This window comes from Mustela putorius, unplaced genomic scaffold (genome assembly GCF_011764305.1).
Source record: "Mustela putorius furo isolate JIRA1106 unplaced genomic scaffold, ASM1176430v1.1 tig00000129_pilon_pilon_pilon, whole genome shotgun sequence".
Taxonomy (NCBI): Eukaryota; Metazoa; Chordata; class Mammalia; order Carnivora; family Mustelidae; genus Mustela; species Mustela putorius.
In genome coordinates, this window is record NW_025421290.1 from 42,493,340 (window position 1) to 42,519,184 (window position 25,845).

At 57.5% G+C, this 25,845-nt stretch overlaps 1 protein-coding gene across 3 annotated transcripts in view; it reads right to left on the bottom strand.

Annotated features, from left to right (window-relative positions):
* The window catches only part of ITPK1 (inositol-tetrakisphosphate 1-kinase), a 166,569-nt gene that overhangs the window by 129,784 nt on the left and 10,940 nt on the right, over positions 1-25,845 (bottom strand). The window contains exon 1 of one of the 3 annotated variants that reach the window (XM_045072982.1): positions 25,350-25,366. The exons of the other annotated variants lie outside the window; for them this stretch is intronic. Within the exon in view, the coding sequence (XP_044928917.1) occupies positions 25,350-25,351 (2 nt within the window). The 5' untranslated portion in view covers positions 25,352-25,366. Of the gene's footprint in view, positions 1-25,349; positions 25,367-25,845 lie in introns of those variants that run through there. 3 annotated transcript variants of the gene reach the window in all.

Consider the following 25,845-nt stretch of genomic DNA (forward strand, 5'->3'; position numbering starts at 1 on the left):
GACACCCTGACATGCCGCCGGGCCCCGAGGAACCCAACCTGAAAACCAATGGGTGATGCTTTCCGGGGTCCCCACCATCACTCAGCTTCTCCGCTGTTCCAGAACGAATGACGGCCAACACCCACTGGCTGCCATGACGTCATGAGGGGAGAGACTGGGCTCAGAGCACACCCCTGGGCCACCAGCACGCTCAGCGGGAACCCCTCAGAGCCTTGGTCTCACTCCCAGACTGTCCTTCTCCACCCGAGCATTGGTGACATGACCAGTCCACGGCCGCTTGACTCGTGACTGGGACCAGCCAGGCTGGGCTCAGAGGGACTCCTCACTTTGCCCCTGGCCCCGATCCAGGACAAAAATCTCCAACAGCTGAGGGAACAGCTCCTTGGGAAGTCCCTAAGGACAAGACTTGGGGCCACACCACGGGAAGGACAGATGGCACCGAAGGGGACAGCAAGTGCATGCGTACGTGACCTGCACCAGGAGGAAAGGGCCTGTCCTGGGCTGCCTCCAGGCCCTGGGTTTTCCCTGTGAGTTAATCCTCATGGCATCCCGATTATCCCGGCGTGTGGCTCTCATCTCCTTCCGAGGCTGACTGCGGTCACTTCCAACCTGCCCTCATCTGACACCGTCCCAGTCAGCTCGCCCGCCCCCAGACCTAAAAAACAAACAGGACTCCAACTCTGAAAACACAAGAGAACCGTAACATAAAAGAAACAACAAGAAGTCACCTTGTGCACAGGCAGGTGGAAAATCTTAAGTGGGACTGAGGTCCCAGGAGCCAGCCCAGCTCCTCTGTAGCTCAGAGCTCCAAGAATAGGATCTGGCTCGACTGGCCAGATCCTATTGTGGCTGGCCACGGGGACACATGGTGTGTCCCGTGTGGCCAACCCACGCCCCGGTGGTAAGCAGCAGGCACAGCAGAGCTGGCAGGGGAGGCACAGAGGAAGACCGGCCAGGTCTCGGAGCCCCGGGGTCTCAGTGAGGAAGGGAGGCAGGCAGGAAGCCCCACGCCCCACGGTGGAGGGACCCCATGCACACCGCTGCAGCCCATGGCGCAAAGGAGAACGTAAACCTGCCGGGGTCTCATTCCTTCCTCTGAAACTCCGGTGGGACCAAGAGGCCAACTACCCTCGCTTCCCAAGCAGCAGGCTCCTGAAATTGCCGAAGTCCAGAAACTGGTTTCTGACACCAAGGGGGAGAAGGGAGGGGACGATAAGCCAGAAAACCGGCTGCAAGCAATGAAAAGTTCCTCCTGAAAACCCCAGCGCCGCCAGCCCAACCCACAGACATCCTCACATGTGCGGTGTTTCAGGCTATTAACTGTGACAGCAAAAGACCGGCAGCAACTTAAAGACCCCAAGAGGGGCCATTAACAAACCACACGTGGTCAGAGAAATACTGGGCAGTAATAAAAAGAACGAGGAAGCCCCCCACGCGCCCAGAAGGCTTCATCACCAAGACAACCCCCCATGTGAAAACGCGAGGTGCAAAGCTCTGTGCGCCGCCTGCCACGGCCTGGGCTCAGATCAGCCGGCACGAGAACTCGGGCTTGCACACACACAGAGAAGGAATCTGAGAGTACCACCAGAAAGAGTGAAAGAAAATGGTGGTGGGTGGCCTCTGGTCAAGGGCAAGGGCAGCAGTGGGGTGGGGTGAGACGACTTCTGTTTCACTGTACGCTCTCACGCTGGACCGTTGTGCCCCGTGCACCCAACAACACATTCTCAAACACTACAAGTGGTTTTTTTTTTTTAATTATCTTTTAAATAATTGGTAAAACTCCAGCTGCCTCCATGCCCAGTGCTTGCATAAGGTAAATGCCTGATAAAGGCATGAATCAATTGTCAATCAGTAACACGAACTGGGCGGGGGCGGGGGGGCTGGGGAGCTCAGCCCATTAAGAGTCTGCCTTCCACTCAGGTCACGATCCTGGAGTCCTGGGATCGAGTCCCGCATGGGACTCCCTGCTCAGTGGAGAGGCTGTGTCTCTCCTTCTTCCTCTGCCTGCCACTCCCCCTGCTTGTGCTCAGGCTCTCTGCCTCTCTGTCAAATAAGTAAATAAAATCTTTAAAAATATGTATACTTTTTAAAAATAACATGAAGTAGAGGAGTTCAGGATTTATCTAGAAAAGCTTCCAAGTCCTACTCAAAGAGGAGCTGAAACAGTGCCCTTCTGGGACCACAAGACTGCCCTGCCGGGAGCGTTTGGTCCCGAGTCTGAGCACACTCACTTAACTATTCGACTGTCTGGCATGCAGACGGCGAGGGCGTGCACCGCCTGTCCACTATGGCCGCAGCAGGAAAGACATGGGTGGCTTTTTTCCTTTACATTTCCTTGTATTTTCTAGTTTTCTACAATAAACATAGAAACTACATCCGAAATGATAGAAAAAGTAACGGTAAAAGTTAAAGAATTAAAGAAGTTTATTTAAAACCTGCACCTGGAGAAAACTTGTACAGACTCTGAAACTGTTGTTTTCTCGATAAATACTGATTAATAAGTTCTGGACAGAGAACTATGCCCAGGGCTCCTAATTATAAACCTGTTTTTCCAAAAGCTGAATTGCTATGAAGGGAAAATCTATCTTGTAAAAGGACTCCTCCTCGCTGGAAGTCAAAGGAGAGCACAGCCCTGAGGAATTTAAAATGCTCATTTAAGGAAACTATCCTTTCACAGCCCCTGGGGGAGCAATCAGAGACAGCTTCAGGGAGGAGGTGGCATAGACCCTATCAATGAAAGGAAACAGACAGACACTTGGGAATAGAGGTCAAAGAGAAACAACAGGAGGAGCACCCCCTTCGGCAAAGGTGCCTGGGGATGTTGGTGGAGGGGGGGCAAGATCCACAGAAAGGGCTGGGCAGGGGCAATGAAAAGGGGCTGGAAGCCCCAGAGGCCCAGAATGTCACAGCACAGCCTGGCCCTTACCCTGTGCACCAGCAAATCCCAAATACCCCCAGTGGAACATGTCCAAAACCTCAGCTCTGGTCCTGTGGACTCTGAGTGGGATCCTGGGAGGGATTCGGGCTTTGCCAAGGCCCCGGGGGCCGCTCGGAGCAGCCAGGTCTGGGAACAAGGTGTAGCCTGGGTGTGAGGAGGAGCAGGACCAGACGGGGGTGGGAGGGCTCATCCAGGGGCAGCCCCTCCAACCAGATGATGGGCACAGCAGGCCGAGGCGCAGGCCAGCACCAGCAGAGGATAGCACGCACGCCGCACAAAGGTGGCTAAACTCTTCTGTGTTCTGGCCTGTGGTCGTACCAGGAGGGGATCAGAAAAAGAGAACTGAGCTGAGCAGACAGTTCAGGGCTAGGAAAATACGATCGGGGAGACAGGTGAAAGCGGAAGGGGCAGGTGTGTCCCTAAGAGGAGACCCTGGAAGCAGACCCAACTGTACCTCATGCCTCGGTTTCCCCATCTGTCAAGTGAGGAGAATCCTGGCACCCACCCCACAGGGCTGTTGGGGCCCACGCTACGAATGTGGGGTTCTGTTACTTCACTCTGTACTGCCTTCCTGCCTTCCAGAACTGGCCCTCCTTGATCCCACACAATGGGCATGCAAACAACTGAGGGGCTGTATCCTCTCCTGGAGTGACACGTGGCCTGGTACCTCGCTTGGATGCAGGATGGGCAGGGGGCCCAAGGTCCTAGGGGACTATGCACAGCACAAAGAGCATGGCCAAGAGCGTTAGCGCTCCGTGGCCTCTCTGTGGCCAGACTGACAAGGAGGAGGCCACAGCAGGAGAAAAAGCCTGAGCACCGTCTTGTCGGAGCTCGAGCGCTCCATCCAGCCGGCCCGGAGCCTGTCCTCTCCGGCCCCGCACTTACGGAATTGGCTGAAGCCCGTTTACACTGCGTTTCCGTCACCGACCACTGCCCCGCTGATGACAGCAGGTACTCTGTAAGTGACAGCGACTACCACTTCCTGAAGACGGCCCAGCGCCGGAGGACAGGAGATGACGAAGGAGTCAAATGAAGAGAATCAAAAGCAGGAGGAGCAGGAGGTCCCCGAAGTCAGGGAGGTAGAGCACCCGAGGGAGATGTGTCCACGAGCCCATGCCACAAGAAGGCCACTGCGTGCAGCATCAGGAGGGCCAACACGGGGCCTTCTGGAAGAACGACCCCCAACAAGAGGCAGGCCTGCCTGACCACAGAGCGGGGCCCTGTGGAAACCAGCAGCAGGCCGGGGCCTGGCTCTCAGCTTCCCCATCTGATGACTAGGCGTGACCCTTCCGGCCCACCTTCCAGGGCAGATGTCAGAAATGACGCCTGCAGACAAGTAAACCAAGGGGGAGAGGGTGACGCTCAGACCGAGAGGTCTCCTCTGACCGCCGGGGAGAGAAGAGTCCGGTGGCAGCTGGGAGAATTGCAGGCCCTTGGACATAGCGGGGCGGCCATTAAAGCAGCTTGTCCAAAACGGGAGGCTCACGGGCTCATCAAGAACCGCTTTCCTGCAATCTGCAAGGCCACGGTCACTTGTCTCCTGCCCAGGCACAGCTGAGGGCTGGCCACAGGGGGCAGGCCGCCCCAGAAAGCGGGCCTGCAGACTAACCCAGCTGCCAAGGGAGACTCACAGCAGAGGGAATCAACCCGGAAACGCAAGCTCCCTCCCATCGAGAGGGGAGGGGAAAGGAGCTGCACCTGCACCCAGAGCTGAAAACCACTTAGAGATGGGAAGTGTGTAATTATGCAAGTGGAAAGCCAGGCATGCGCTCGTCCAAGCCATTTGTAGCATGGTTTGGTGACTGGCCAACTTCAGGAGGCCGGAATAATAATGGCCTTTAGCACCCAAGAGACCTGCAGGCAGCCTCCCCACCCTGCAGAGGGTCAGGCCCTGAGAGGGCCTCCCCGGGACTCCGGTAAAGCCACAGCTGGACCTCCTCCCTCCCCCATGTGTGCGGACAGACAAGACACACTGCCCGCTGCCCTGACTGCCACCCCAAGGTCACCACCTCACACTCGAGGCCAGCTCCCCAGGAACCTCCCTTGGCTCCCAGCCTCCTCAGAGCCCCGGAGCCCCCGCACTGAGCACAGAGAGGCCACCTGGCTCCGTGTCGCCGCCCCCAACTAGGCTAAGAATGCTGTGGTAGACAATAGTAACGGTGGCCCCCAATCCTGGAAGCTCTGCTGGGCATTCCCCTGCCCCCCGCGCACACACACACACACACACACACCCAGGTTCAGCAAGGCCCCACAACTTGCTTTGGCCAATGAAATGAGCAGAGAGTGACCCAGGTCACTTCCAATTTCAGGCTCTCAACTGCCAGCATCCAGCTCCGCAGCCAGTCCTCCAGGACATCAGCCACTGCCGTGGGAGCATGAGGACACAGATGGCCCCCGGAGCTGGCCCAGACCCACTCCTGAAAAGAAATCGGGCAGGGCAGTCACAAAGCCAGGCCAGGAACCAGATGGATACCCGTTAAGAGGCCCTTCGGCTTGTGGGAGTTCTCAAACAGGGCACTTTTTGCTTCCAGGAGCCAGTGGGCAACACCTACAGACATCTTCACGTATCACCTGAGGGGAAGTGCTCCAGGCGTCCCAGGGTGGAGGCCCTACAAGAAACAAAAGGCTCTCTGACCTAAACTGCGGAGACCAGGCCTGAGCCACAGGACTAGGGACAAGCTATAAATCAATCTGTTGCCGCAAACCTCCGGGGCTTGTTTGATTTTGCAGCCTTGCCTCCCTGATAAATGCCCCTCCAAGAAACAGGACCAGTGGCCTCCGTCCACGCCCCCAAGTTCTGAGCACAACCCCTGGCCCATGGCACATGGGGGCACAGCATAAAGGTGTTGGGGGGAAGGTGGCACCAGCTCCTCCTCTCAGGAAACCTTCCCAGGAGGGACCCCATTTTCTAAAAACACCCGGGCCCGAACCACCTCTGTGCCTTGGCACAAACTATTCTCTCTCTGCCTGCTATGGCCTTCCTCCCCCCCTCAAACTCCTGCTCAAGCATCACGAACAGCTTGGACGAACAGCTTGGACATCATGCCAGCTGAAGGCTGTTCCCCTGCCCCTTCCCCAGAGCACAAAGGATGGTTCTGTGGCCCCACAGCTGTCTGACACTGGAGACGGCTCATGCTGGGTTTTGGACCCTGGGCTCCCGAGGCCGGGGGCTGGGAGCTCAGCACCCCGTGCCCACTGTGGATCCTGAACCTGGCAGATGCTCTGTGGGCCTCTTCCTGAATGAATGCCGCAGTCTCCCAGCACCAGGGGGCTCCCACCCTGAGCCATCCCTGTGCATCTGCAGCCTCGGAAGCCCACTTCACCTACTGATGGTTTCACAACTTGGGATTTCCCTCTTACTCACAACGCCAGAAACTGAAATGGCCCAATATAAAGGCAACATGCGAACAGAATTTTAAAGGCAATACAAACATTTGAGTTGTTTGGATAGCTCCAGGAAAGAACCAGATAAACTGGAAGCTGCCATATGGCCATACATCTTTGCGGGGGGGTTCCCCTGAGTGGACTGTCACCAACTCTCATCACTGAAGACCTTCCCCCAGACCAGGTGCCCCACCTGGAGGAGGCGGGCAGCTCACAGGTTCCACAGGGTGCAGACGCAGAAGCGTGAGTCAGCGTTTTCCTTCCGACCCAGAACAAGCCCCAGGGGTCCCTGAAAAGGGCTTTCCCTGGTGAACCCAGGAGGTGGGCAACAGGCAGGGCTGGTGACTCACCTCCCCAGCATCTCCTGCAGGAAAGGAGAGCAGCCAGGGCCACCAGGGGCCAAGGTATGTTTAAAACCTCCACCCCTCAACTTTCAGGGTAGGGAAACTGAGGCAGGGATGGGCTGGAGATTACCCCAGGGAGTGTCCTGCCACATCCAAAGTGTCACCACTTCAGACTGGAAATCACCGCAACTTTTCATCTGAAAACAAATACGGAGATTGCCTCAATGGCACTTGGCACACTCCCACTTTCTGAAATTAATAACTCTCCGAAATCCCTTGCAAATCTTTTACTACCTCCTTGCAGGTGCTGTAATTTTTCTTTCTCCTCCTCAGGGGTGGGCTGTAAACGGCTGGGGTGGGGTTGGGGGGTGTTGCTAGGAGACCCCAGGGGCTGCAGGAATGGCTGGTTCCAGCAAACCACCCCCCTCCCATTGTCAGCCTTGCCTGCCTCGGGGCTACCCTGTTCTCTTCACAGCAATTTCTCTTTCCCAAGAAAGCACAGTCAGTTGAAAACCAGCCTAACGAACACAGTACTAAGCTTCAGCAGGACGAGAGACAGGCATTGCAGCGCTGACATTTTCCTCCTTGGGAGCCACTGGGGGAGCGAGAAGTCGGCCCAAGGAGGTCGGGATGTTTTTATCACCTATCCTCCAGGGACCACACACCCTTAAAATAGCCGCACAAACGTGTGTCCTGGGCCTGCACCGGGGAGGGTGACACTTAAGGGCTGTGTTCCAAGGGAGCTTAATCGTCTCTACCCGCCCAGATCCTGCGGCTAACACTCCCTTGTGCTTGAAAGCTCCCTTCCGGCCGGCCGACGGCTGGATTCCAAGACCATGAGAGGGTTCTTTGAAGCCCTGCAGTTTGGGGGAGGGGGCAGGACGCTGCTGGGCGTCCCACTACTGGAGCACAGAGGTCCCCGTAGCACTGCCGTCAAACGTTTGCTGGGCTTTCTTTTTTCAGCCCTGGGCTAGCCTGGGAACAGAGGAGTCCCCCACGCCACAAGCCCTGCCCAGAGATGCTGGTGGCCACAGGGGCCCCCCTGAATAGAGCAAACATTTGGTGGGGGCAGCAGGGGTTGCGGGAAGGCTACTAAAGATTGCTGGTTGAGCTGAGCCCGGAGGGTGACCAGGAGGGAGGCTGTCCAAGCCAGGGCTTCTGGGCGCGGGGCTTCCCCAGCCCCCTCCACCCCATCAAAGGGAAGGTGAGGTTCTCCCCACCCCCGATCTCAGAAAACTTCAACCACAAAGCACCTTATTTAAAAATGTCCCCAACCCCGGGGCTGCTACAGGATGGTGGTGGTGTCCCTGGCCCAAGAGGTCAAGTAACAGCCTTCTCCAGCGGCACGTGACAAAGGGTAGGGAGTCGAAGCCTGGCTCTGACCATGACCCGGTCCCTCCCGGAGACCAGCCTGGAGAGAAAGGCGGTGCGGACGAGCACTGTCCTCATTTCCTAATGCTGTTGTAACGGATCAGCACCGACACGGCCCCTGTGCCGGACACGAGTGTCTGCGCAACGGCTCCGGGGGTCAGGAACCTCAACTGCATCGGCAGGGCTGAGTTTTCCTTCTGGAGGCTCTAGGGAGAAAGCACGCCTTTGCCCTGGCCAGCTGCTGAGGCCGCCCGCACCCGTTGGCTTGTTGGGGCCCCAGAACTTGGAGCTCTGCTTTGCCGTCTCATCTCCTCCAGACCCTCCTGCCTCCCTATCGTAAGGACTAGCATCGTTGTGCCGGTGCCCCCAAGCGTCCAGGGGGCTCTCCTCCGTCCAGGCCCTCACACACATCCACAAAGCCCCTCCGCTGGGTGAGGGGGCACCACCCCAGAAGACACCCGGCGGGGGCGGGGGGCGTTAGTCCGTCTCCCCCAACACAAAGGCTCTTACGGCCCTGCCGTAAGACCCACGAGTCTCAGACACCCCCCTGAAGTGTCCACAGGTGGGCCAGGGACAAATCAGGAGCTTTGGCCCAAGCCTCCCCAGTCACCAAGGAGGCCAGAGCTCAGCCCCATCGGGAATCCTCGAGGACCCCAAGGGGCAGAAGCAAACACCCACATGGGGATCCCTGACGGGGAGAGGCATCCTGGGTCTGGGCCGTGGAGACCTGCGGCCCCAGACCTGGAAGCCTTGGCCCTAAGCTGGGGTGGGGGGCGGGGAGTGTAATATTCCTGATCCTTGGGTCCACCGTAAGGCCCACGAGAGATGCCCGGCCCGGCCAGACCTTCCCACCACTCACTCCAAGGCCACCCGGCTCCACTGACGGCCCAGTCCCCCAGACCCTGCCAAGTGATTTGGAGCAGCGACAGACAATCCCTGAAGAGAGGTATTTGCGGCCTGAGCCCAGCACAAGGCACGCTGAAGACCCCAGGGGCCTGCCGGGCCCCCATGTACAAGTCTGGGGCTCCCCACCTTTCTGGATGCACTGAACACCCAACTCCAGAAACAGGCAAAGCCTTCATCTGGCACTCTTGGGACCCTTAAATTTAAGGAAGACTGCAGAGCCCCGGCACAACCCGAACAAATGATCAGCAACATCAGTCAGTCACTCCTGGGCCCCCTCAGCCGCGCTCAGGCCTGTTCTCCCTGAGCCAGGGAGAGAGGACAAGGGAGGAGTCAGGGGCCAGAGCGGGGGTCATTTCAAAGGCCGCGTTAGGGGGTGTGATGGTCCTGTTTCTTAAAGTGAGGAAATTCACAGAGAAACTCGTCCAAACTTGGACGGAGCAAGACAAATCCTGCTCGGTGTCACCTACCTGTGGAATCTAACAGGAAAAAAGTCCAACTCGTGGGAACAGAGAGTCAAATGGTGGTCACCGGGGACCGGGGGGAGGGGCAGGAGGAAATGGGGGGGGCTGGCGAAAGGGACAAACATTCAGTCCCAAGATGAGTCATGTCCAGGGATCTAATGTGTAACACAGGGACCACAGCTGACAAGGCTGTGTCGCGTGACCAAAGTCCACGGAGAGTGGGGCTGTTCCCGCCACCAGCAGAAACAGGCGAATACGGGGGAACCGGCCGTGTTCACTAACTCCACCAAGACAGTCACTCCACGGATCACAGACACATCGAATCTTCACATCCTCATGCTCTCAATGTAATTTTATTTTTCAGTTACATCTCAATAAAACTGGAAAAACTATACCTGTATCTCTAAACAAAGAAACCTGCCCCCAAACTCAAACCAAGTAAGCCACAGCGGAGCCACTGTCTAAAGTCGCACCTGTCGGCAAAGACCAGGCTCGGCCCGTGGCCTGGGGCGGGGGGCGGGGGTCCGGTGGGTCTGTGGGGTGAGGCTGCAGGGATTTCCGGAGGAGCAACTGGGCTGGACACAGCTGCCCCTTGGCCCCCCACCCAGCCAACCGTCCTGATCCTACGCTGACATCCCTTGACCCCGGGGCGGCTGGGGGAGGCCTGTGGGGAAAGAGCCAGAAGGCATTTCTAGGGGCCCTGACGTCCCAAGACCACAGGGAACGGGGACCAGCCGGGTCCCAGATCACCTGTTTCTCCCTCCTCCACAGGGCTGACAGCTCCTGGGACTACAATGTCACTTGGAATCTACACCTTCCAATCAGGACCCCGGAAGCAGAGTTCAGCGGGGGGAACCGGCCCGTGACCGCAGCAGCAAAATGCCCACCACCGCCGGCGGGGGGCGGAGACTGGTACGTGGGGGACATGGTGGGGCTCATGGCCTAAGAAGGTTCCAAATCCACCAGCAAGAGAGAACAGCCGGCCAGGTCGCTGGAGTCCAGAAAATCAAAGGCACCATAAAAACACAAGCCAGCCCAGCCTCAGGGGGCCCAGGGCCTGCCTGGGGGGACAGGCACATGCCCCCACCTCCTTCTTTGCTCAGACTCCCGTCGTCCGGGGCTCTGCAGCTGCAAGCCATGGCAACAGGCCCCGAGCATCATAAGAAATCCCGTAGACACCCCCACGGGGCTGTCGCAGCAGCAGCGACCTAAAGCCAAGAGCCCGGGCCTTGGGCAGAAGTGGAAATGCCAAAAAAGAGGAAGCTGTGATTCCTCAGAAGGGAGAAGCCTGAGTACAGGCAAAGGGCAGACACCCCACCCTAAGAGACATCCAAGTCACTGCCCTGACTCAGACGCTTTTCTGCTGGACAGCTCTCCAGGAATGACCCTCACCGCCAGCATAAGAACCCAAGACAGAGAGGAATGAATCCAGTTAGCAGGGGGCACACAGAGGGGGCTTTTTTTTTTTTTTTTTTTTAAGTTGCCAGGGGTTTTCTTAAACTAAATTCCTCCTGGTGACTTGCTTTCACAAAAACTACCTTTCTCTCCAAAGTCGTCTTTTATTCATTCACTTGTTTCACGCATATTTCCTGAGCACCTACTATGTGCCTGGGACAGTTTCACTACGGGGGACACAAGAGTAAAGAGAGCTGAGAGGATTCCTGTCATATAGGAACTCAGAGCATAAAGGGGAGCGTGAACATGCAAACAAGTGAAATAAATATAACAACACGTGACATGCTCTGAGAAGAACATTCAAGGGGCTGAGGCAGAGAAGCTAGGTCTGTGCTGAGATCTAAAGGCCAAGAAGCCAGTGGTGTGATGAGGGTAGAAAAAGCCTGCAAGGAAGCAAGAACTGCATCGTGTGCAAAGGTCCTGAGGTAGGAAAGAGTTTTGAGCAGCTGAAGAACTGAGGAAAGATCACAGTGTGGAGAGAAAGAGAGGCAGGGGCAGGAGGCATGTCTTGGGGCCCGGAGGGGCTATTCTTATACCATTTGGTAACCGGGACCCAGAAATTCCTTTTGCTTAAACTCATCTGAACTGGGTCTTCTGGCACTTGCACCGTAAGAATCCTGGCTTCCACAGTGTCCAAACCACAGCATCATACTCCATCACCTTCTCCACCAACCTGTGCCTCAGACTTGACAGCGAGCGCCACCACCCACCCTGCAGCCCCAGCCCGGCCTCACGCTCACCTCCCCTCTCCCTCGTCCCCCATCAGTCATCACGGAAAGCTTTCACGGGGGGCCTCCAGGCAGCCAAGGGCTGGGGGTCCCTCTCCCGGGGAGGTGGCCCGCTCCATGCTGGAAGGAGAGGCAGGAAGAGAAAAACAGATGGTCTCCTGGCTGAGGGAAAAAAGAACCCCCGATAACACTGGCTGATTGCATATAATTAGGAAGGAAAACGCTCTTTCAAATTAGCTTCCCAAATGTGGATATAATTTCAAGTGTCCCTCGCAGTGTGATTACAGCATCGGCCCCGACAAGTGTTTTACCGGCAGCTCAGATCATTCAGGCCCCTGCAGGCAAAAACGAATGAAGCCAACAAAGGCGCCAGCGCCAGCCAGCCTGCTCCCGGGGAAGCACTCCCAGCTGCCCGGGCTTCCCGCACCCGCACCCGCACCCGCCCCCCCAGGAGCCCAGCCCAGCCCCTCCGCCTCCAGCGCAGGGCCCGCCCCAGGAAAGCAGGAGGCCCTTCTCTCTCCTCTTTCTTTCTGCACCTTCAGGGTCTGTGACGTTCGGACTCAAGTCCCGAGAGCATCCAGTTAATCCTAACGAGGACAGCTTCACCTGCTCTATGCCTCCTAGAGCCAAGGGCGGCGCTCTGTGACTCAGTTTCCCCATCTGTAACTGGGCATGACAGTGGTAACTTATGACATGAGGAGTGAATGACACCCGGCACGCAGTGAGCTGCCCGTCAATGTCACCCTGACCCTTCGCTGCCTCCTCCCATTTAACCCTCATTACAGTACGGACCAGTTCCGCGCATGTGGACCAGAAGCTCAAGAAGCCACAGGCTCTGGCTGGGCGGCTGGCCTCCATTCCTCCTCTCTGCCACAGCGGGGGTAGGGAGGGACCTCATAACTTGGGGCCTCCACTGCAAAGGGGTCCCCCCATTTTATACACAACAGAACCAAGGCCAGGAAGAGGGACTTGAAGTCGTGGAAAAGTCAGGAGGAGGTCAACTGTCACCAGGCACTCGTGGACAAGCCCCACGCTAGCGATGTTGGCGGGAGGACACCACTCACAGTGTCCTCAGTCCACACTGGCACCCAGGAAGAGAAAGGGCTATCACAGCCCCATTCCAAAATGAGAAAGCCGAGGTTTGGAGCAGTTTGGACAGGTTCAGGGTCTCCAACAAGGGCGTGAGAGCCACGTTCCTCCATCTGGGCGTCCTTCCTGGCAGGCAGAGAACCAGCCACGCTGATCGACCACGAGTGCACCGCCACAGGGACTGGTCGGGTGTGTGGGAATTGGTGAGTGGCGACCAAAGCAGGTCAAACCTATGCCCATGCCCGGGAAGCAACAAAGCCAGACTGGAAGCCAGACGCGAGCCCCGAGAGTGACTGCCCCCGGGAGACATCCAGTGATGCCTGGAGACGTTGCTGGTTGTCACAACTGGGGGAGGAATGGCACCCCAAGGCTGGAGACCAGGGTGGCCCATGGCAGGACTTGTACACTCTGCGAGGGGCCACGCCACGTAGTCAGGAGCCTGGCCCCCTGGCTCGGAACCCAGCTGCCCCACTGGGACGTCAATGCAGTCTGTAGGCTTCAGCGGGGGTGACGGCAGGCCCCCTCACTCGGCTGCTTGCGGGGGACAGGAGGTCCATGAATAGCACTGAGCACGAGGCAAGCACTTGAGGATAAAATGGTGGCATTTAAACCTGCTCCTTGAGGCTGAGTCTGGCTGACAGCCTCCTGCTGCCTTACCCACGGGGGTGGCGTGTGAGGCTGGGGGGCAGATGAGTTTCCAGAGGGGACAGATGTCTCCTCAGAGCTGTGGGCACAGATGAGTTTCCAGAGCAGACTTGGAGAGACACCGCCCTGCTTCTTGCGGACTCGCTGTCTCATTCTCAAGCGGCCCACAGAGCCGCTACCTTCCTGTATCTCCCCCAACTCCCTGCCCCCGTGGTCTCGTCCCGCCACGGGGCTGTTCCTGGCTGGAGGCAGGAGAGGACCCCGACATCCTTGGGTGTGCTCATCCTGGCATCAAACGGATGAGGAGATCAGAGGTTGGATACCTGCTGGGCCCCTCAGGTAGAATGACTGGGGTGCCCCCACCCCGGGCCCTCCCTCCAGCGGTCAGAGCCGGAAGGAGCAACCAGGAGCCAGGAAACATTCAGTCTGTCTGGAGCCCGACATGGGGGATGAGGCCCGAGACAAGTCCGGGTGGCACAGAGTCCCGTTAGCCATCACTGGGCACCTGGGCCTTGTCTGGAAGGCTGTGGGAGCCGGAGCAGGCATGTGGGCAGGGCGGCCGGAGGCCGATGTGGAGCGGTGTGGAGCACAGACCGGAGCGGCCAGGACCGGGGCTGTGGGCTGCCGGGTGGGAGGCTGCTGGGGCTGACCCAGCGGGGAGGGACCGGACTGCGGCCAGCTGTGAGGACCTGCTGGAACCTCGCTTGTCAGGGTGTGCTCTGGGGTTGGTGGCCTGGGCCGGGAGGGAGCTTGGGAGCCTTGCAGTCTCCCCCACCCAGACCCACAGCTCAGGCTGCACTTATGCACGGTCCGGGGAGGGGGGTGTGCATTTGTACATTCACATCTGAGACGCCCTGGCTTGGAAAACCTGCTGCCCCCTGGGTGCGGGTCTGAGGGGAGGAGGGAGGGGTGAGGCCCAGGCCTCCCCATGGGGGAAGTGGCCTGCGGATGGAGGTGCGGGTCGGCGGCAGGCGGGAGGCGGTCACACGGGATGTGGAATGGGCCTCCCTGGCATAAGGGGCCCCATCACGACCACCCAGGGTAGCATGGGGACTACAGAGGGGTTACTGATGAGGGCTGCAAGGGCTGGGCTCCGCAGGGGGGCCCATGGCACCTAGCTCTGCCCTTGGGGCTCTGGAACCGGGAGGTTCATCCTTGGTGAAGCTTCTCCGCAGATGTAAATGTGGCGTGTGGCCACCCCCACGGAGTCGGGTGATTAGCTGCCTGCTGGGTCGAGAGACGGGCACTGGGTCCAGACATGCCTGACTGTGGACCGTAGAAACAAAGACCTGGTTTTGAGTGAACGGTCGTCCTCGGGGTGGGAGGCAGACGCTGTGGAGTGTGCAAGGGTGAGAGCTCGGTGAGCGGAGGAGGGTCATGGTAAGGACCAAACAAAGCAACTGCCAGAAAGGCTGGCAGGGTCGGGGAGCGCCTGGCGGGGGTTGGGGGGCACAGTCGGTTAAGCCTCGACTCTTGGTTTCAGCTCAGGTCCTGATCTCGTGGCTCAAGCCCCACGTCGGGCTCCACGGTTTAAGACTCTCTCCGTCTGGGCGCCTGAGCGGCTCAGTCGGTTGGGCATCCCACTCCTGCTTTTGGCTCAGCTTGTGATCTCAGGGTCCGAGGGTCAGGCCGCGTGTGGGGCCCGTGCTCAGCATGGAGTCTGAGATTCTCTCTGCTCCTGCGTGCATACTGTCTCTCTCTCTCTCAAATAAATAAATAAATCTTAAAAAAAAAAAAAAAAAAAAAAAACAGAAAAGGGCCAGCGGGGTGTCCACCAGGCCTTGCTGAGATGTTGCTTTGTGGGATGTGTTTTTCATGATGGGGGCGGGTCTTGGGAGGCAGGTGTCCTTGGCACGAGGAGAGGGTAACTTGGTGCCTGGGGCTTGGGAGCTCAGGGGAGGCAGGGTGAGCCCGCCTTTCCAGCCCTCCTCCTAGATTCCTGGCTCCCAGCCCCTCTGGAGTCTGACGGTGCCGAGGCTCAGCAGGGCCCAGGCCAGTGAGCACACGCTCCCTTCTGCTGGAGGCTGCTTGTAATGGGATGGGAATTTGGCTGGCCCGGTTGGCACAGGCCAGGACCACAGCATGCCCAGCTTGGGCTGGGTCACCCCATGGGCTCTGACATCAGCCCTGCCTAGGTCAGAGATGCCAGAGGCCCAGCTTTGTGGGGACAGGTGTGGGCGGGGACAGGACATCTTTGGAGTTTGGCTTTCTGCCTCTGTGGGCATCTGAGTCAAGGGTCTAGTTACAGTTGTCAGTGAGACGTTTTGGGGTGACTGACCTTGGGTTGTCCTGCTCTGGAGGCTTTCAGAACCGTGAGGCTGAGTGGTGGAGGGAGACTGCAGATGGAGGGAAAGGTTGTTTTGTTAGTTTTGAGGGAATGTAAATGCACTGGCGTACAGTTACATGATTCAAATGCAAAGGCAGGAAAGGATTTATGCTGGCAAGGGCCCTGTTCTAGCTGTGCCCCTTATCCCCTAATTGCCCTGCACCCCCCCAGCTGCTCCTTGTTTTCCAACCGTCCAGGTTATTCTGGTGTATGTAGAGAAGTGCGTGTCTTGTGTGCACCCGCATTTCTGTAGAAGCATCTCTGCACGCACACACACGTATTTATTGGGAAGTTTTAGTTTTCTCAGCTGACTGCACGTCCAGGCAGATCCCCGTGCTTGTCCACAGAGGACTGGGCTCCTCAGCTGGGGTCTCTTTGCACAGTGGGGCTAGATCCTTCTCTCTCGTTAGGGGCTGTCCTGGCCACCAGAGCACCCTGATCTCCAGACTCGGGGTGCCATTCCTCCCCCAGTTGTGACAACCAGCAACGGCTCCAGGCATCACCAAATGTCCCCCAGGGGCAGTCACTCTCAGGGCTCGCATCTGGCTTCCAGTCTGGCTTCGTTGCTCCCCGGGCACCGGTATAGGTTTAGACGCCGGCCTCATAGCGTCTCACCCTCCCACATGCCGGCTCACAACCTGAAGTTTAAACCCTCACCCCCCTGCCCAGGGAGCCCCTCCTGACCCCTAGCAACGCCGTGGGGGGTGATGCCCCTGCCACCCACCCAGCTGAGCCCCCAGGGCAGACCCACAGCACCACCGGAGGAACGCTCCCCTGCGACGCTCCCCTGCGACGATGCTGCCCTGTGACAATAAGACCAGCCACCCACGCCCACCGCTTGCCACAGCTTTGCAAGGAGCTACTGGGGCTGCTTCAAATATTTATAAACAAACACACACAGAGGCAGCGAACCACAGGGCTTTACACTCACTCTTCCAACTGACACCCCAAATGCGAAGGTTAGGTCCGTGTATACCCCACAGATGTAGAAACTGAGGCACGGAGACCCTCGGTAAACCAGCCCAAACCACAGAGCTGGACGGTGCCAAGAGCAAGGTCCATCCCTCCACGGCTGCCCCAGGCACCCTTGCCTGGCCAGCAGCTGGAGGGGACCCAGCCCGGCGGCCCTGTGGGGACAGAGGTGTCCGCAAGCCCAGGACAACTGCTGGTTTCGGGCACGGTCACACCCACAGGCCATCACCCATCTGAGGACTGGGCACAGCACCACGGACAGTGGGAGCACCACTTCACGTCTGACACTTACCACCTGCCTGTGCGCCTGAGCACGGAGCTCCAGCCATCCACCCCACCGCCAGCAAGTGCTGCCCAAAGCTCTTTTGTTTTTTTAAAGATTTTATTTATTTATTTGACAAACAAGTAGGCAGAGAGGCAGACAGAGACAGAGAGAGGAGGAAGCAGGCTCCCCGCTGAGGAGAGAACCCGATGCGGGGCTCCATCCCAGGACCCTGGGATCATGACCTGAGCCGAAGGCAGAGGCTTTAACCCACTGAACCACCCAGGCGCCCTGCCAAAGCTCTTTAAAGGATCACCGCATTCACAGTTTTTGCAGTCATCTGATGGGAGCCTTTGCCCTCATCCGTCACATAGAACTTTATACATCTCGGCCTAAAAAGGCCCTTCAGAGTCTGCCCCCCCACCCCCCCACCCCCCCCACCCCCCCCACACCCCACACCCCCCCCCCCCGCGCGCCTGCTGCTCCCTCCCTCAGCCTCGCCCTCCTCCCTGCTGCTCCACAAACACACAAAAGCCCTTGCTCAAAAGCACCCCAGGGCCTTTACAGGTGCTGTTCCCCTCTACCTGAGAGGCTCTGGCCCCAGACTTTCAAATACCTGCTTTCTAACGAGTCAGGCCATAGCCCTGAGTGCCTCCTTTAGAAAGGCCTTCTGTGACCACCCTGAGGACTCACCCATGCTAAAATTACCCCCTTTAACTTACCGGCTGACATGTTTGTTACAGGCCCTCCCCCCTCTTTCCTCCTCAAAGACTAAAGCTGCAAGGACGTGTCCATTCCGGCCCCCACAGGTCTCTCACGAGGGCCAGTACACAGACACCACCAGCCATCTGTGCGCACACTCTCTCCCAGGGGATGCACGAGGTGTCCCTGTAGAAACACGGAGAAGCAGACCAACAACAGGAAACTGGGCCTGGAAGCATTGAGAAGTGCTACAGCACCCACCAGCTCAGGAGGGAGTGATGGCCAGATTCCTGCTAGTTTCCCCGCTGAAAGCCCTGAGGGCTCTCCCAGTGAGAGCAGTCTGGGATCTGGGGGCTCCGTTGTTGATGTTCTCTTCTTCCAGCTAAAGGAAATGAAGGTCAGCCAGGGAAGCAGCCACACAGGTAACATCAGGCTACAAATGGGGACCAACACTCACCACTGCACACACTGCGATCACACCTGCAACTCCCCCCCCCCCCGCCCCGCCCCGCCCCCATCCGTGGTCGTGAGCCTCTCCTTAAATGGACACCAAATTCCTGGAGGCCCAGGCCAGGGAGCACCTGGCTGGAGCTGGGGGCTGGAGCAGGGGGCAGAGTGGGGCACTCAGAAATGTTTTCTGAACAACTGATGGGCATTCATCCCTCATCACAGAGCCCACACAAGAATGAGCACCCCGGGGTCTCCCGAGGTGGACCCTGGCTTTTCCACCCACCGCACGCCCAGCACAGCACACTCTGAGCACCTGCCAGGGACCAAAGAAGGAGGGGTCTGCGGGGAGGCTGGCAGGTACACAGGGCCAGATCACACACACTCTCTCACATGCAGACATGTTCCCAATTCTTGACCCTGCTCCGTGCCGGTGCCCTCTGCAATGACATCACTGCCCCAGTCAAGAGGTGACATCTACTGTGCAAGCTAACTGCTGTGACGAGGAGTTAGTATCACTGTCCCACATTCACAGACGAGAACATGGAGGTTCTCAGAGCTAAGTTCTTTGCCAGAGGTCACAAAGCTAGTAAGTTGCAGACCAAGCGGTATCCGCCAGCATCTCCCAAAAAGTCTTCTCTGAGATGCTAAATAGGCCACACGTACCCCGCCAAGATAAACAGAGATAAAATGTGCTTTCAATCTCATGAGATGCACTGTCCCCAAACATACGCGACCACAGAACTCTTTAATGGATCACCTGGTAAGAAACCCTGTTCTGAAAAGGCTTGTATATTCTTTCCCGAAAACCTGTACCACAAGCATCAAACAAGAACATTTTCTCTGAGGTCCCTAGAACCCTGACTTTCAGAAAATCCGTGGCATTCTTTATATCACAGCGTTAGGGGTATTTTCCTAGGAATACGTTCTGCAGCTTTCGTCTGAATCTCAAAGGCAGCAAAGACCTCCAGGAAAGGAGAAGTAACCCTGACCTCCAGAAACAGGTGATTTATGTGAAGGGCTTTGTATTTCTGTCAACGAATTTCCAGTTACCTTTTTTTACAGATTTATTTATTTGTCTGAGAAAGAAAGAGAGACAGAGAGAGTACAAGCAGGGGCAGAGTGAGAGGGAGAAGCAGACTGACTCCTCACTGAGCTGGGAGCCGGACATGGGGCTCAATCCCAGGACCTAGAGATCATGACCTGAACCAAAGGCAGACGCTTAACCATCTGAGCCACCCAAGCACCCCTCCATTTATTACTTAAAAAAAAAAAAAAGAAAAAAAGAGGTGAAGTTCATTTTCATTTCTTGAGTTGGGGCTGGCCCTGTGACTTGCTTTGGCCAACAGCTGTGGAAAAAAGATCTGGCCTCCAGGGGCCTGGACATGCCCACCGTGTCCTGGAACCCCGCCTCCTGGACCAGAACACGGCAAGGCAGCGTGCGGGAGGAAGGACACACGTGGCCGGGTCATCCCCACTGGCCCGGGCAGTCACAGGCCACTCCACAGAGGCGGAGACGCTGACTGACCTGCAGCTGACGGCAGGGAGCCCAGCCTGAACAGCCGGCCCACCGAAGGGTGAGCCAAACCAATGCATCCTGCTCAAAGCCACTACCTTCAGATGGTTTGTGCCTCTAGGGTGACTGATCCAACTCCCCTTACACACAACAGATCGGAAAGGGAAGGAAGATATTGATATTCACAAAGATGGGGGGGCCTGAGTGTGGCTCAGTCCGTTAAGTGACTGACTCTTGTTTTTGGCTCAGGCTGTGATCTCAGGGTGATGAGATCAAGCCCCGTGTCAGGCTAGGTGCCTAGCACAGAGTCTGCTTGGGGTTCTCTCTCCCCTCTGCTTGCTCGTAATCTGTCTCTCTCTCTAAAATAAATAAATCAATCTTTAAAAAATATATATTCACAAAGATGTCCAAGGCAGCATTATCTACACCAGCAAGGGAAGCAAGAATAATCCAAGTATTTGATAACAAGAGGACAGCTCACTCCATTACACACGCATGTCCAACAGCAAGAACGGGTCCATCCTGACTGGAAAGGATCGTGCTCTGTCACTTTACTTCCAGGTGTGATAACGGCACTACATTTGTGTTTTAAAGGCCGTGCTGAAATATTTACATGTGAAGTCATACGTCTGGAGTTTGCTTCCAAATAATACGTGGGAAATAAAAAGCAAGATTAGCCATAAGTCCACGACGGTTAACACTTAATACTGAGATGGGGGAACTGTTAATTTCTTTTTCCCTTCTTTTGTACATGTTGGAAATTTTCGTAATAAAAGCTCCTAGGAACTACATTTAGGAAGATCATTCTGAAGACTGTAGAAACACGGAATCTGTTTACAGTGCTGTGGGCAGGATGCAAAAATGATGCTGAGGACACAGTGATTCCTACTCCGTGTTCCACACAAAACACAAAGCAGCAAAGACATAGTGTGGGGGGGTGGAGGAGACATCTGTCTCTTCAAATTTTGTTCTCATGATGTCTTCAGCGCTCATGTCTTCATTCATGTCTCATGATGGTCTTCACAGAGGACAACTAATTCCAGGGAAAGGGACGGCACACAGCTATCGCTTCCTTGAGCCGGGACTCCGCGTGAAGGGAGCGCTGGCTGGCGGGGGCCCCTCCCAGAAGTATGTGGGGCTGGGAAGGCGGGTGGACGCTGCTGGAAACCACAGGAGGCAGCTGGGGAAGCTGTGGAGAGGACCCTCAGCCGCCCACAAGGGCCCTGGCCCCCCACCCCAGCTGGCCAGAAGGCAGGGAAGAGCACAGAGCTAGGAGCTATCAACCAAGACCTGTGCTTCCAGTTGAAGGAATCACAGCAGTAGCCCCTTCTTTTGACCAGTTTTAAGAGAAGAAACGACACTCAGGTCTCTAAAATTCATCTTGCAACAAAAGGAAAAAAATATATATATATCTGGGGAAGAGGGTAAATCACAATCAGATCGCCTGCTATGGGCTGGAAACCACCAGCAGCAAATCAGCCATCATCTCTCTGATTCCCCCAATCTGCCCCACGATCGGGTGATAATGTTCCCATTTTACAGATGAGGAACGGGAGACCCCTCACCTGCCCAAAGTCAGTCATGCCCCGGGCGCGGGGGCTGGGTTCAGAAGCTGGCTAGTGGCAGCACACCCATCACCTCCCTCCCCAGGCAGCGCATGCTGAGCCACACGTAGGACGGGTAGGAGGTAGAGGGACCAAACCGGCCTGAGGCCCCGCCCGGCCTTAGACAGACAGCAGCTGGTGCTGCACAACCCCCAGCAGGAGAGCCACTATGGACGAAACATCTGGGTCCCCCCCAAAATTCATGGGGCAGCCCGAAGCCCCAACGTAATAGTATCAGGAGTGGGGTCTTTGGGAGGGGACGGGGGCTAGAGGAGCCTAGAAGGGGGTGAGTGCCCTTAGATGAGGGCTCTCTGCGTCTCTCCCCTCCATAGGCAGACACAGGGGGAAGGCGGCTGTCGATCAACTAGGAAGAAAGCTCTCCCCGGGAACTGGCCAGCCAGCCTCCGGAACCACGAGGAATAAACGCCGGCCGTTCAAGCTTGTTTGTTACAGCGGCCTGAGAGGCCTAAGATAAGGAAGACGGTAAATGGCAAGCGCCGGGGGCAAGCCCAGAACCCCAAAGATGGGCTGCTGAGGGGCCCTGCAGCAGAGCGGGTGCCGCGTGGGGACAGAGGCATGTCTCCACTGCAGCACACGAAAAACAAAGTTGAAGGTAGGAGAGCAGAGGTAAGGCCATCGTGGTGTGGAAACGGAAGCGGAGGGCTGTGTGTGTGCCCGCACCCGTGTGCACACGCAAGTGTGCATGTGTACACGCACGTACACACTGGCGTGTCAGCTGAGCACACGCCCAGGAAGAGGCCACAACGTGGTACCATGGCTTCCAGGGATCAGGGTCAAATGTGTGGAAGCATAACTAGGATTTCACTTTTGATCAGGTAGGTCAGGCTTTAAGGAAAGGCTTTTTTTAGTGTTCACAAGTCAGATACGAATCTACCCGGGAGAAACTCAGCAATTTCATTTGCCGACAAGTCAGCAAACTTCTTGACTTGGTTTCAAGTGCTCTGTTTTTATCAGCAGATAAACTGAAATGACCCCTCCTTGTGGCCTCCCACGACAGACCCAAAGAACTTCCCTGTAGTTCTCCGCTGTCCAGCGTGACAGCTCGGGTCCAAACAGCGGCCCCCCAGCAGAGCCGCAGGCAGCGGGTTGCAGACTCACTTCCCAGGGCTCTGAGGGGGCCCTCACGTAAGGAGTCCGATGAATGCCCCACGACCAGACAGCAGAAGAACCAGACCTCAGCCCCCTGACCCGGGCTCCGGCCACCGGCACAGTCCCAAGAGGCTTCTGGGGGGCTAGCAAATATCAGGACAGCCACTGTTGGCTGTCCACAGTGGGCACAGCAAAACAGAGTGCCCAGGACCGCCCTCCCTTCCACTGCTTTCCCCCAGTACCACCTTTATCTCTCTACCTCAGGATGCCAGGGCACGGAAAAGAACCACTGGCCTCTGAAAGCTCTGGAACACCCAGGCAGAGGTACCTGCCAGGCAGGACAACAGCTCTGGGCTGCACAGCTCCTGGCTTCTCAACAGTCCCCACTTCCTCACTGGTTCCAGGAAGGAGCCAGGAGAGACCTCAAGCCCTACCTGGACCCCATCATCCTGAGCCTTCTCCCAGCCTCCAGCCTGGCCCTTCAGCCAGGGGCCCTCAGGACTGGGGCCCAGAGGTGTGCAAGTCTGGGTGTGGACAGTCACCATTCACTTCCTCCCCCTTCCAGGAGGAACTCATCCTGGGGCTTCCTCCCACACCAGGCCTGATCAGGAGCAGGAGGGCCAGGATGTCAGCTAAGGGCGCTGCACCCACGCTCCCCCCGCCCCCCAGGACAGAAGGAGGTCCCCTCTAGTTCCAGAACCTCAATCAAAGAGTTCACAACTGCGACATACTCCAGGCTCCTGGCCTGGGAAGGAAAGATGCCTTTTAAACATTTCCTCATGCACGGGACAAGGCCATCAGTAACAGTTTACATAACATGGGACTGTTTCACCCCAAAACACTGTCCAACACCAACATTCCGCACAGCATAGCGGGGCACAGAGGACGTCAGCCTTCACCCTGGACTACTGGCAGACTTTCCCCAAAGCCCCATCGAGATCCATCCCTCAAGGCAAAATTACATAAGCCCTTTCTCCAGGACACCCAGTGTCAGAACCCTGGGCCCAGGGCCCCCAGAATCTACCTGAGTCCAGCTGGCCACGGGTTCGTTCTTCAGACGGAGCCAGGGGCCCAGCCTTCGGCTCTGACCTATGGGGGTGCTCTTCGTTCCCCTCTCAGGAGCAGTGCCCTGGACCAGGAGACGTGTGTGACCCCTCAGGCTGGCAGAAGGCAGCCCCTCTCCCCCTAGCAGGCCCAGGAACCCAGAACCAGGGAGCACCGCTGCCCCCCACCCCGACTGCCCAGTACCCATGAGAGTCTGCTCAGCAAGCAGTCCCCAACTTCCTGTGCGGGGTCCGCCCTGCCCACACCCGGACCGCGGAGTAAGGAAAAGGATCCTCACCGGCCCCCACGACGGGCCGGCTCAGGCTCACTGATCAGGGCCAATGAGAACTAATCCTGGGTCTCTTAGGACCTGCACCTGTGCTGGAGGGAGGCCCTGGAGCCAGTGTACCCAGGTCTGAATCCCAGCTCTGCCACCTGCTAGCTGTGCGACCCTGGCAAGTTCCCCAGCCCCTCTCCGCCCCCATGTCCCCTAACAGGAGACAGGAGTGGGCTTAGATCACACGAGAGCGCATGCCAGAACTCAGCACATAGCCTGGCTCGGGATAAAGGTCGGTGTGAGGTCTCACCTGGAGCCACACAGCCTGGGCAGGGAGGCAGCACAAGAGAGGCCAGGTCCTGGGACATCGTCTGAGCCCCTGAAGCCAGAACTCTCCGAGGAGATCCCACTTACAGAGCCTCATCGTTACTGAGCCCGGCTGGCACTGAGGTTTCTGTAGGAACCAATACATCCCGGCGGCTTGTAGGAATCAGCCGTCTAACCGACCGTGCTCACCACGGACTTCATCCGGTCACTAGTGACCAAGAGAGGAGGGAGAGGACGGGAGCGCGCAGCCGCCAGGGAGGCCTCCAGCTACAGGGACAGATCTGCAGGCACCCGGCCGGGCACAGGTCTCACTCTCAGGAGAGTCCCCGGTCCTCTGCTGGTACACAGGCACCCACAGAACTGCCCACATCCCACATGGCTGCCTCGGGGAAGGAGGGACCTGTCCACACCCCTACCCTTCCCAGCAGAGCTTCCGGAATCCAAACAGCTGGCCTTCGGCACTGCCAGCAAGGCTGGAGGAAGACCACAGGGGAGGGGAGGCGGTGGAGGGACCCCAGCCGTCCGGGACCAAGGACCAAAACAGCCCATTGTGGCTGGGGATGGCTGACCCAGATGGCCCAGAGCAGAACAGAGCCTGCCTCACCCTCGCACATGGTTCCCGGGAGGTCAAAGGCAGGGGGGTGGGGAGGGGGCAAGTGTGGGCTCTGGAGGTGGCACCCCAGCCCAGCCCCCACGCGGCGGGTGCGCCAACCTGCCAGGCCAGCCGCTCTGAACCCTAAATCTTCATCTGCAAAGATACCTCGTAGCTCGGAGGTTCTGGAGAATTCCTCCTCCAAGATGGTGAACCTCTGTACCTCACCAGACAACCCTGACTCAGCTAACACTTGTAGGCAGACACTACAGGTGTGACTGCAGGTGAGGGGGCGAAGGACAGCCCCCTTTCTCCCTCGAAGACGGTTTCTGGCCCGGAGGAAGGAGGGAGAAGTCTGCCTGTCGAGAGCCTCCTGGGCACAGGCACAAGGCCAACTCCTAAAAAGAAGGAAATTCAGGCCCAGAGCAGTGCCGAAAGGCACCCAGGGCCACCCATCCAGTAAGAGGCCAAACCAGGGTTCAAATCCCACCACCAACCAAAACACACGTTGTCCCCAGACATCTCCCGGAACCACGGCCGGCCTCCCCAGCTGAGCGGCTGTCAACTGAGTCAGTGCCTAAGTTTCCTGCCTCTGGGCAAGCGGGATTTCAAAACGAAATTGAAAGGGAAAAGGAGAAAAGCTGATGACCCCGGGCACTGAGGATGAGGTGCTGGAAACCAGCACGGACCCAACGAAAGCCATCCTCCCGTCTTCTGGGTCCGTCTGCCGAAAGCAACGCCTAACACCTGGACTCAGGCAGAAGGCTGTTCAAATCCCACCCCGGCAGTGACCCTCTAGGAACCCCGAAAATGCTTCCAGACCCCTCCTCTGAGCCTCTGTTTCCGTACATGGACTGAGAGCCTTAAGGCAGCAGCTGGTACGTCAGGCCAGGTCGAGCAGCTGTTCCCTGACTCCGCGGTCTCCGGCAGAGGCCAGTGAGCACCTCTGAGCAGTGGGGACCCAACAGCGCCCCCCCCACACCCAGGGCGGAAGCACCCTCCTCCCCGCAGGGGCACTTCCCGATTTGCAGACAGCCTGTGCGAGGCCCAGCGGCTCCAGCCGGGACCTTCCTCCCCAGCGCAGTGAGGAAGCAGGCCCTGGACCTCCCTCTGCACAGGCACCAGCGTGGCTGCGCCCAGGTCAAGGTGCGGGCAAGGGGACTGGGGCAGATTCCTCAGGAAGCACAACTCCTTCCCTCCCAGAGCTCCATCCCCCCCCAATCCAGATGCTCACACAGAGGCAGGAACAGGCCCTCCAAGGGTACGGTCAGACCTCCCTTTCTTTTCAAGAACCCTGCAACAAATCTTTAGAAAAAGATTGAAGAATAAAATAAAATCTTTAAAA